The sequence below is a fragment of the Glandiceps talaboti genome, chromosome 11 (genome assembly GCF_964340395.1).
Source record: "Glandiceps talaboti chromosome 11, keGlaTala1.1, whole genome shotgun sequence".
Taxonomy (NCBI): domain Eukaryota; kingdom Metazoa; phylum Hemichordata; class Enteropneusta; family Spengelidae; genus Glandiceps; species Glandiceps talaboti.
The window spans coordinates 15,456,063-15,468,844 of record NC_135559.1 but is presented as its reverse complement, the minus strand read 5'-3'; the positions used below and the strand labels follow the sequence as shown (position 1 = coordinate 15,468,844).

The following is a 12,782-nucleotide window of genomic DNA, read 5'->3' as shown; positions in this document are numbered from 1 at the left end:
CTATCTGACTGTGTGTCTGTCTGTATCTGTCTGACTTTGTTTGTTTGTTTGTTTATTTGTTTGTTTGTCGTTTTGTTTGGCTGTCTCTGTCTGTCTGTCTGTCTCTGTCCCGCTCTGTCTCGAGATCTGTTCTCTCATAAAAAGAATCACAACATGTGAAGCGAAGCGGAGCCAGGCATTTCTACGATATTTTGATAATAATTAAATATTGCATAAATATCAAACCCCACATGTTCGAACAGAGTAAAAGGTAATCAGTTGCAATTCTCGTCCGTTAATATTCAAGGGCACCCTCTCATCAAAATAATCTTTATTTATATATCTATACTGGATAGTTCTTTAAGTATATAAACACTTATCTCACAAGAGGTTCAATGAAGACCATCCCTTGTAGGTTCAGTGTTAATGCAGGAGGACACCAGGGAAAGCCTTCGTTGTGCTGTAGAGTCAAACTGAATGACACTCTTCTTACTTACAGCATGATAAATTTAATCAAACCCTGGATGGGTTCAAACCCCGACCGCAGTGGTAAAAGGCAAGTGGTTTAACCACTCGGCCACCGGCAACTCCGAAACATGTTATCGAAATGTTGGATATTTACGCCACTACAACAGTGTGAGACTCCAAATAATAAACTGACAATTCGAACAATTCAAAATTTGTGATATTGTCACTTTTTGTCTAGTGAGTTCGCAATGGTTACTTCGTCAGCTTCAAATGACCTATATGTTTGCAATTATATGAATCAGAAATATTAGAGTTGTAATGAGACCGGCTGTGTATTTGAACCGGACTAGACGAGATAATACCTGCCTAGAAAACAACGAAGTCATGTGCACGTGACCAGTGATGTTTGTACCATTTGCACGTGTTCCATTTTTCCTTACTATAGCAATCTCAACCCTCGCGTTCTCGTAGGCCCACTAACCATGACTTTGTGTTTCGGTATTTTTCTCTCGATTTCACTCTCACTATTGCTCTATGTCTCATGTGTTACGGTATCAAATGCTCTCTCTCTCTCTCTCTCTCTCTCTCTCTCTCATTAAATACGACACGTTGATCACAATGTGGGATCTTCTACTTTGTTCCAAATATCAAATTGCTCAAACGACTCAGATTTATGAATACTGTTCACAAGTAATTGGTTTGTAGCATTCAGGAAAATTGATATGAAGGGCTCTATTACTGGATAAAATATCCGACTTGATTTTCTGTAAATCTAACTGCCTCAAATACTTAAAAGCTTCATCGTCTTATGAAAAGCAGTTTCAAGTATTTCACAGGAAACAGTATTTGTTCTTTCTAGTCCCATGGGAATAGGCAAACGTAAAAGCCATCTACCAGACTTATCCTCTATGGGTATGCAGATTAGCATTCTCTACTTGAGTGCACATCCGAATATTTCCTAAAGCAGCATGGTTTAATCTTTACCTTAGCATATGCATATCAAACGATAATCACAGTCATAAAAGTTTCTTATAAATGCTGAGCTGTGGTTTGGTATTATGGTAGCAACAAATTGTCATGATTATTCTTTATATAGAAATAAAAATTAAAGCAATCATTGGTCATTTGTATCTATCGATTTCAATAATTAAATAAACATTACAAAAGAAACGTTGCCGAGAGAGAGAGAGACAGAGTGAGAGACAGAGAGAGACAGAAAGAGTGAGAAAGCGACCGAGAGACAGAGAGTTGTAGGTAGGCCAACAGAATGTAAGCAATTCTCCACTCTAACTGTCTTTCTAAGGTACCAGAATCTAATGGGCTTGTGTCATTTAGGAATTAGCCACACGGGTATAGACACTTACACGTACGAGAGAGAGAGAGAGAGAGAGAGAGAGAGAGAGAGAGAGAGAGAGAGAGAGAGAGAGAGAGAGAGAGAGACAGAGAGAGACAGACAGACAGAGACAGACAGAGAGACAGACAGAGAGACAGAGAGACAGAGACAGAGAGGAGAGACAGAGACAGAGAGGAGAGACAGAGACAGAGACAGATAGGAAGAGACAGAGAGAAAGAGAAAATGTAGTTAACAGTAAATTCTTATACAGCAAACCCTGCGACTATCCATATTTAACGTAGTAGAATACAGTATTAAACACAAGCAGTCTATAATACGATCTATTGGGTTTTAACATAATAACTGAATACTTGTAGTGCTATAAGTATCACAAAATGCTTGTGTGTGTGTGTATGTATATATATATATATATATATATATATATATATATATATATATATATATATATATATATATATATATATATGTATGTGTGTGTGTGTGTGTGTGTGTGTGTGTGTGTGTGTGTGTGTGTGTGTGTGTGTGTGTGTGTTTGTGTATTGGGTGTAAACGACTTAAAATCCACAGCCGCGAGATGGATTGCCATGATATTTTGTGGGGACAATAGATAGGGCGTGCAGATGGAAAATTGTTAAAAATCAAAATGATCGCATAGGATTTTTGGTATAAAAAACACCTAAAATCTACATAATTCCTAGACAGATTGGCCTAAAATGTTATTATGGATGTAGGCCGTTTAACAGATGGACAAAGACAGACAGTCAGACAGACAAAACGACAAACAGACACCCACACACACACAACCCCCCCCCCCCCTACACACACACAGGGAGGCAAAGAGAGTCGGAGACAGACACTGGGACAGACAGATCGTAGGCAGTTCAACAATCAAATAGACAGACAGACAGACAGACAGACAGACAGACAGACAGACAGACAGACAGACAGACAGACAGACAGACAGGCAGGCAGGTAGGTAGGTAGACAGACAGACAGACAGACAGACAGATAGACTATGATGGACAGAGACCGTTGGTCGGTAAGGGTCCCTTATATTTGCTGAGCAATGCTTCATGTATGATTCGTCCACTTGTATATTATATGTGGTTTGGCTATTGGAGGGAATCATCGTGGTAAACGTGGTTTTATACGATTGTTTGATTGTGTGGTATACTTTGGTAAGTTGATATTGGGAACGATACAATATGTTATATCCATGTTATACGTCAGTGACCCTTGCATTTAGTAACATGATCTAGTGTTGGGTGAGTGCAGTGTGCTAAGAGTAACAGGTCCAGTAAACTAGTAAACTCAATCTAAATGATAAACAACACACCATGTAATCTATTTATCATGCTTTCTTTTAATTCATACTATATTCCTAATTTACAATTACAACGAATGAGCATTTATCTCTCGCAGTAAAAGTAGACAACACTATAACATAAATTTAGATTCACGAATTGTGTCACAGCAATTGTCGTCAAATACAAGTTTCTACAATCACTGTGTTGAGTTCTTAGTAATTCAACACCAATTTGGAGTCCATATTCCTCCGTTGGCTTCCGAGTTAGGGTCAGCAAGCTCGGGTGTTCTATCTGGATAAAATGGGTCTGGAGCCCCAGCAGTCTCATGATAAGCGTACTGACGTAGTTCTTCCACTTTGTCAGGCATTGCTGCAGATAGGTCGTTAGTTTCACGAGGGTCATCTGAAAGGGAGAAAACAATATATACTGCATTTGTTGGTATTAACAAATAACAAATACTCACATTCTGTAAGTATGTACCCTTGCTTATCATAGACTATGTTTAAATCGACAATATACTTTTATCGTCAGTCTCAGACCACGATGACAATCTTAAGATCTTACGATGTTTACCTTCCGTAAGGGAAGGTTATAATTCAGGGATGAAAAGTTTGTGTCTGTGTCTATATCTGTGTCTGTCTGTCTGTCTGTCTGTCTGTCTGTCTCTTTTTCTGGGTCATCATGTTCTCAAAAATCAGGCTAAATTTAAACGACATTTGATATACATGTTCACTCGGGTAACAGCTAGAATTGATTATGTTTTGGTGAAATATACTATGAATATTAATGACCAGTATGCTCAATTTATTATTTTCGGTAATGCACGCTTCAATATAATTTTGTACATACATTCATGATAACAAAGTGCATGTAGTTTTAATGAGTCATTTACATAATTAATGACTTTGGGTAATTAGGCTATATGTATGTTAATGAAAATACCCAGGGTGAGTGTTCTACAGACTCGATGGGTAGGCTGTATCACTCAGCCATGTCTCACTCACAAGACAAGTGCGAATTTGGGGGGACTCCTGGAGTAATGACTCGAAAAGTCGGGGACGATTACTCACACGGAGCCCGCTGGTGCTATGTATGCTGGGCCTGGGTGACTCTGGGATAGCTTGTGGACTGACTGGGAAAGCGTTGACAGTCCCACAGCAACGTGATATAGAGCGTGCAACATAGCCCTGTCACGTAGTCCCAAACCCGAATGGATCTCTGTAGCATTTGTGTGTGTCTTTGTTTGTATTTGTCTGCATAACAGAAAATCGCTGGGAGGAATTCCCAGCACAAAAACATTTTTTTTTTAAATGTTATGATAAAAATTGGGTTATCGTCTTAGATATTGTTAGACTACACTTACCTATGACATTGAAAAGATAGGTCACCTCTTTAGGTGCAGGGGGTATATTTGGTATATCGGGGTTGACTATTTCTGGTTTAGGAAACCAACGTTCTACAAGTAAAAGAATACATCACATTCTTATGATTTTTTTTTTCAAACAGGGTGTTAGTTTGTAATATGTATTACTATAGCAACAAGGACGGGAGAGCACATAGAAAACCAAGGAAAAAATTTAGAAACAAAGTAAATTGCAAAGTAAAGAAATTCAAATTTGAAGTAAACCATATAGAATAAGATTTGCAAAATACAAATAATCCCAATTGAAATTATAGCATTGGCATTGTTAATGACTTGTTGTTGTACTGGATGAAATATTGTCAAGATAATATTGGCCTGAAAAAGAAAACAAAATTACCTGTTGTTAGATTATCAAGGCGGAAAGTTACATTCCTAAGCGCATCATATCGGCCATCAATAAGTTTATAATCACCCAGTCTGTAAAACACAATAATTGAGGGGTTAAGTTAGGTGCTTTAATTATCAGGGGAAATGAACTTGAGTCCAGATTTGGAATATGGAGAATGTAACATGAATACATCGATATATTGACCATATGATTTCGTGGGATCAAATTACCTTACGGCCAACCCAGTACTAACTGGATGGTGGTCATAATGAAGTATAGCTCCTTTTCTGGGAGATGGTTTCCCCTCTGATAATGTCTCCCATACATCCATTCCATCCAACTGCAATCCTGGATCTGTGGAAAGATATCAAGAAAATAAAATACCACATGTATACAAAAGTGGAATGTTGGGAAGAAAGCGGCATGGTTGTTTAAATTCCTAACAGACAATTTGTTTCAATTATGATAGTCTTCTACGTTCAGTGACTTACATAAGCAGAAACTGTACCCAATGGTGAACCATATTATAATCAACCTCCCATCATCATCATCAGCTAAAACTTTTATTTCACACAAACAATTTAGTATCACCGATTAGTAAATGTTTGTCACTTAGGTACTGTTGACAACTCTTTACTACATTAGAATGTCTTTAAAAGTGATTTTTACCAAGCTAATGTGTAATAAATTACCGAAAACCATTAATTACGTAAATTGGTCATTAATATTCATGAAATGTTTACCAAAAGCTAATCAGTTTTTGCCATTACCATACAGAACATGTGTATCAAATTTCGTTTGAATTAAGCCTGCCGTTTTTTGAAAATGGTGATACACACACACACACACACATACACATAGACCCCCCGCCCCTAATATATATCCCTCCTTACTGAAGGAAAAAAATGTATGAAACATTTCAATACCACCTGTTCAGCGGATAAGATCTTGTACTGTGAAACTTACCAATGTTACCACCAGCCAAGTTTATAAATGTTGGGAATAAATCAGAGATGTGGATCAGTCTAAAGAAGAAACCAAATGAAATTGATTCTATTAGTCATACATAGCGGCCATGATTAGGCAGTTTAAGATATTATCAAGTACTGTCGTCAGACTCTTTGACCAACCCCCTTTCCTGACAGAAATACATGTAGCTTACATAAGTGTATATATATACACGAAGGAAGTAAGGTGTCTCATACCCCCGGATGCAGAGGAAAACAGACTGCACATACATGAACTCGATACGTTAGAAACAGTTGAATATGTATGACGTTTATATAACATGCAATTCGGAGTACATCATAATAAATGTCAGCATACAAGACACTTAAATTTTGCCCACAGTATGTAATCTCTCGTAGTGTTGTGAAGCATCTTAATTTGAAGCTGAATGTACACGACTCAAATTCTTGACACAATCTAAATTTGGTAAATGAAAATACATGATAACAAGACATCCAAATATCAAAGTCGCAAAAAAGGCACTTTTTATTTTTCATATTGTGAATTTTCGAAACCTTATCTACATTGTATTCTTATCATTACAAAACATTTACATATCGACAGATTAAAATGAAATCTTACTCGTTGTTTACGTATCCGGTCTTTTTCAACATTTTGCCATGAACAAATCCTGGTGATCGTATACCACCTTCAAATAAAGTCTGAACAGCGCCACGCAGTGGCCATTGAGAACCAAAGAAGAAAGGACCGCCATTCTGAAAAATAGAAATATGACGTTAACTATTCATCTGTTAGCCAGACAATCCACATACTCTTAAAGCAATAAACTAGGAAATTTATGAGTAGAACGGAACACAGAAGAAAAGTTGTATATATAATTCTAATCATAACGAATTCCTGCACTTTCAGTAGTGTTAGTCTTTAGCCCATAGAAGGGTTAATCCCAAACTGCCAGCTACCTATCAACTTATTGGACTAGGGTTGGCTTTTAATTTTTAATGAAGTAAGGGAACTACGCCGATGGCACTCGCTGTGTATAGCCTCATTCCAGAAGCACAACACATGACTTCAAATCAATGCAAAGTACTTTGCAGTGCTTTTCATCGAAATTTAACAAGATGCATTTACGTTTTATAGTAATACATGTCGAAAAACAATAGGTGCAAATCTTGAGCCAGGCTAGTGTACTTACGTCAGCCAGATATACAATTAATGTGTCCTCCCACATTCCTCGTTCTTTTAGAGCCTGAACTATTTGTCCTATCATGTCATCAAGCATGGATACCATAGCTTGAAGAGAGAAGATAAATATGATAATGTATTCTTAAACGATTCGAGAGAATAGCCATTTAACAGTTTGGAGGTTTACGTCAAGTATTTCTATGACAATGATGTTCTCTTAGAACAATTTCATGAACACTTTTTTAACAATTACATACTTACCACGATATTCTCTGAGACCAGGTATTGCAGTCTCGTTATACATCGCTAGAAACCGTTCAGGGGCCTGAAACAAAGTAAAAATATTCAATTATGTGCTTATATACGACATTAATTTCCTTTTAAAATGACTACTAAGAATTTTGGTTACTTGTAAAACGAATATCAAATATCTCATCTCTTGAGGTAACAAAAGCCCCGTTTCAATCACGACACGACATATTATAATCTAAGAGATTGTGTGAGACAGTGATAGTTGACAACAAGATGAATACCAAAACACATTCTATGAAGTAATGATTGTCAAATGTAACATTAATATTAAGTGAACAAGTGATGCATGCAATCGAGACGAGATCATTTTCGTCAAGCCTGTCAGAAAAGTTTGGCTTTTCGTTCCGGTCGATGTCCGTTTATCGTTGTTTTCTCTATACCAGTGCATACTAAGGAATACAATAGCTCACTATATTCGACTTGATGATAAGTTTATTTGTAAAACATTGAACTGCAATGATAATGCAGTGTATATAAGTATAACACATATATGTAAGTATAACAGGGCATCGTACTCACCTGGAATGGGAAATGTGGCAGCAGATTTGCCATAAAGAGGAACATTGGTGTGTCTTGATCGTGACTTTTAATGATGTCTATCGCCCTCTCTCGGAGCAGGTCCTGTAGAATACGACATTTGTTACTGTTGTTATAGACATTTTACTGTTGTTATTATTTTTATGCAATGAGATGTTCTTTCTGCTTTTACAAACGTAACCTAATATAACAACATTTATGACAAAACTAATAATAGCCACATTAGTTTGCTGTGGATAATTATAATGTTACCATTCCTACTTGTGCAATAGTTGTAAATGTATTTTCAATGTATGGGGGTTTCGTGCTATTTTTGTTGGTTGGTAGATATCTCGTTCTTCCTGCGAAGTCTGTACATTGGACTTCCTCGAGAGGGGCTATCATTAAACTACATAAAGCAGATTGAGGTGTGTACGTACATAAAATGAAAAATCGATGTACGACTTATTGGAATCTCAAACAGAACTTGTGTTAAGCATATTTTCCTATACCGTCCGTTAAATCGAATGCCATTTTGTTCTGAATTTGAGCCGTGTTCATTCTGTTAAGCAATTAGTATATCATGTTGTATTCGTAATATTGTCGTGATTAAATACCCTACTAACCACATATTGTGTTTGATACACCACAGCAAGCTTAGATAATTGCTTAACACTAGATAAACCAATGCCAAAGGATCTACTTAAACTATTGTGAGGTCACGTCTTGAATTACAATTCACACTACATTATGTTCTTTACTCTAAAGCCCATCTTTTTTGCATATTATCAACTTGAAAAGGAAAGCTCACTTGTAAAACATTGGCCTGATACGAAATAAGGATGCGTCTTTAGATGCCTCTAGAGAAGTGTCATATCTGGAGGAAGTTGAGCGATACAACATGTGCAACTTCACACTGTAATAGTCGTAAATCTGTAATGTCAATAGAATGAAAGGAAGATAGACCGGGGATAGGGGGTTCAAAAAACTCAATCCAAAACAATACCTAATCGACAGGCTAAACTGCAACACAATCAGTATTGATACTTACACTAGCATGAGTTCCTACTTTATCAGACACGACACCGGTGTTATCACGGAAATCCAGAGCAACCTCACCTGGGTCTTCACCGAACAGTCTTGCCTCGGCATTACTCACAGCAACTGAAAATAATCACATGGACTTATAGCAGCTTCTCAAGATAACTACGCCATATAAAGCGACCACTCCTTATATGGCAAATATCAGTAAAGCAATACTCCATATAAGACATGTAACCAGGCCATGGCGACTACTCCATAAGGCAAGTACGCCAATGAATTAAATGCTCCATATAAGGCAAATATTCCTAACAAGACAATCTTTAAGTTGAACTGCAATCACCAAGAAGCTTATGTTAACCATGCTGCGATTGTGTTCGCTGCTAGTCGATAAGAAATAAAGTAACGAGTAATTTGCTTTCCGATAACAGATCTTTAACAAATTCAAAAAATTAAAAGCGATATGATGAACGCTTTAAAATAAAACAAAGATTACCGTCATGAGTGTAGTAGTCAATGTATCCATTTAGGGGACCATAATGAGTGTCAAAACCACGGAATGTTGGAGTAACTTCCCAACGACAAGCTCCAAGATGCCATCTGATAATGGAAACAGTGGGATCAATACAGTTTCGTTGTCACAGACGATAAAGACATTCAAATAATATTACTTTGCCTTAGAAACTGTACAGTTTAAACATGTTAAAGATGTGACAAATAATCTAAATAAACAATTCATTCAGTCTATGCTCTCCGTAACTGCAGCTAAAATCGCACCAGTCTTTTATCTCGAAAAAGTGCTTGATTCACACCACAGAGGGAACTTCACTTAACACGTACAAATAAAAATGTTTTAAATATTGAAGCTAAACCTTTATTCTTTTGTCTATTTCGATTTAAGGAGTGTAAAGTAACTTTTGCTTTATAAACAGGGAACATGACAACTACAATAGAGACAACCGAAAAAGGAGACAGACAGACAGACAGACAGACAGACACACAGACACACAGACACACACACACACACACACACACACACACACACACACTCACAGCATACAACGTTAGCATGGTTCAGAGCAATGACTACCAGTATCTTAACTTTATTTTTGTGTAGCCACTAATGCAGTTTACATACTTACTTTCCTACAATATGTGTAGCATATCCTCGTTGTTTCAATTGTTCAGCCACGGTGGATTCATTCGGTCTCAGGTAACTTGCTTGAGGTGGCAGAATCATACCATGCTACAAATATTACAAAGAAATTCGCTGATTACTAAAATTGTCAACAATAAATATAAATAATAAATTGTAAATGGTTGGTCATGTTGTAAGTTGCACTTGCAAGTTGTGTGAGGGGCAAATGTACTTGCCAGACAGGGGCATACACTACTACATACCATACATATACATACTACCATACATATACACGTACGTAGGTACATACATACATACATACATACATACATACATGCATACACACACACACACACACACACACACACATACATACATACATACATACATACATACATACATACATACATACATACATACATACATACATACATACATACATACATACATACTCTCATCGTAAAATCTGTTTGACAAAGCGCTTAGGTTGTGAAAACATAGTGTAGTCAAATTCTACCTACCCCAAGTCCCAATTTAAATGGGTATCTACCAGTAGTGAAGGCGGCTCTTGTTCTGTAGAATGTAAGTTAATATGGAACTATATTATTGTAAATTGTACATGTTTGTTACATTCTTTTACATAACGATTATAATTAAATTACTTAATGTAGACATATCGATGTTGATGGGTAACATTTTTCAATAATTATATGCACAGTAAACGTGAAATATATCACTTTACATTTAGGCGGGAAATATTTATATGTAGAAGCAAACAATCTGTCGAGATCACTTCACTTTGAAAATACATAGTGAATGAAATAGCAAATGACATAGAAGCAAATCCTTTGGCCTACATATTTATGTTATTGTCAATAAAACATCCGAAAGACAATGCTGTAATCGTTAAGGAAGTTAACAATAAAACTAAATTTCAATGATATTCTTTACTCCTGTCATTTATAAAATGTTTCCAATATTAAGGGCTCTATGTTAATAAATTAACTATGGGTTAGTTTACTTACGGTGTGCAGATTGGCTGAACGTATGTTTGGTTTAAAATGACTCCACTTCTGGCCAATGCTTCCATATTAGGTGTTTGCATAACACCCGTTTCATCGTTCCAAGAGACATCACTCCAGCCTGGGAGAAAAAATGTTTTTATCAGCATTTTGCAAATGTCACATGTAGTTGTTTTAAGTCGAAGTCATTCTTGATGTGAGTAGAAAATGGAAACATAAACATCTACTTTTAACTGGAATTGTTGTGGAGAAAATTGGCATTCGATGATCTCTGCCATACCGTTTTCAAACAGTAACAGTTTCTTAACAATGAAAAATCATAAGGTATTCATACAACCAGATTACTACGCATGTAATGCAAGGTAATTCTGCAATGTGCAGTTTGAATTCATTATGCACGCAACGGAATAAATGTATCAAAACTTTGCTATTTGATAAGCCTGACAAGTCTTAGAGTAAACAACTTACATGAATTCACAATTGTAATTTATATGTTACAGAGCCCGACATTTAACCATAACGTTAGCCTCCAATCAATGTCATATCAATGAAATATTTCTTACCTGAATTGTCCGATAAAAAGAATACGATATGTGGCTTCTTTTCTAAGAGAGATATAAAAAAAACACGTACAATAAACGCGTGTCCATTCTAGAAAGACAATTGCTAGTTGCAAATTTGGTGAATTTTTATTTCGTAGCCCATAGAAACCAGATTTGAAATCTTATATGGCTTACTGTTTAGGAAGTGAAACGAAGTTGAATTACGTGATTGCATTTCTGGAGGGATTGAAAATTTAAAATAAAAAATATACTCTACAGTATCCAGATATCACACAAATCTATATCCACTATCCATAGCTTCAAACGTGACATCAATTCAATTCATCCAACCCATCGAATGTATTAAAGGCCTAATTTGCATATTAATATGCCACTAATTATACTGGATGACTTTGACCATGTAACACGCTGACAGACTTCATAATGCGCCTTCCAAACTGCCATTGTAGTGAGTGTTACACATTTTTATCTCCTAACATTGGACTACTGCCACTCTGTTTTTTGAAAATGGTTGCCCTTTTGTGACTGCGTTTGAGAAAATGTTCGCTTAATACACGTAGGGAAATGTGGAGATACTGATCCGGGATTGAAAATTAGAGTTCAGTTCAGACCTGGGACTTAACAACAGCTAGCAATGTTGTTTGACTTTGACTTGGAAAATATGAGCAAATGAACAAGAAAATACAAGTAAATAATCCGATTGTATTATTGAAATTGTACAGTACTTTTTCTATCATACAGTCTTTTAGTAAAACATTCTGATATGAAAATGTAAAATTTATTGAACGAGAACATTCAAATTTATATCCAATAAATAAAATATTCCCGAAATGTTACTACTACTTCACATGCAACATAGCTGGCACTGTTTGGTTACACATGCTATCACATTACTTTCCAAATGAATTTATGTTTTCAATTTTAATTTTTCAAAGCAAATCTTTGCAAAAGATACACGCCTTTACCAAATAAAACATATATGTGGTCAAAGGGCCTGGGCTAAGAAAAACACACGGCTTAAGCATGTCTCATACATTATTCCATTTGTTGTTAAATTCTATATCGATGAATCCTTGCAACGTAATATCTGTCAATGCAAGGATATTCAAGAACATATATTTATTTGTGTTTAGAAATATAGCGCAGTCAACGTACTGTCGACTATTGCAGTTTTTGGGGG

The 12,782-nt window shown here is 36.2% G+C and overlaps 1 protein-coding gene across 1 annotated transcript in view; it reads right to left on the bottom strand.

Annotated features, from left to right (window-relative positions):
- Nucleotides 1-3,303: 3,303 nt before the first annotated feature.
- Nucleotides 3,304-12,782, bottom strand: part of LOC144442426 (arylsulfatase B-like) — an 11,895-nt gene continuing 2,416 nt past the window's right edge. Inside the window, exons 3-17 of the mRNA XM_078131772.1 lie at nucleotides 11,603-11,644; nucleotides 11,043-11,160; nucleotides 10,539-10,590; nucleotides 10,022-10,125; nucleotides 9,376-9,479; nucleotides 8,890-9,002; nucleotides 7,842-7,943; nucleotides 7,272-7,335; nucleotides 7,021-7,118; nucleotides 6,450-6,583; nucleotides 5,826-5,884; nucleotides 5,090-5,213; nucleotides 4,869-4,948; nucleotides 4,472-4,564; nucleotides 3,304-3,510 (exon numbers count right to left, since the gene is read on the bottom strand). Of these exons, the coding sequence (XP_077987898.1) occupies nucleotides 3,329-3,510; nucleotides 4,472-4,564; nucleotides 4,869-4,948; nucleotides 5,090-5,213; nucleotides 5,826-5,884; nucleotides 6,450-6,583; nucleotides 7,021-7,118; nucleotides 7,272-7,335; nucleotides 7,842-7,943; nucleotides 8,890-9,002; nucleotides 9,376-9,479; nucleotides 10,022-10,125; nucleotides 10,539-10,590; nucleotides 11,043-11,160; nucleotides 11,603-11,644 (1,469 nt within the window). The 3' untranslated portion in view covers nucleotides 3,304-3,328. The remainder of the gene's footprint in view (nucleotides 3,511-4,471; nucleotides 4,565-4,868; nucleotides 4,949-5,089; nucleotides 5,214-5,825; nucleotides 5,885-6,449; nucleotides 6,584-7,020; nucleotides 7,119-7,271; nucleotides 7,336-7,841; nucleotides 7,944-8,889; nucleotides 9,003-9,375; nucleotides 9,480-10,021; nucleotides 10,126-10,538; nucleotides 10,591-11,042; nucleotides 11,161-11,602; nucleotides 11,645-12,782) is intronic.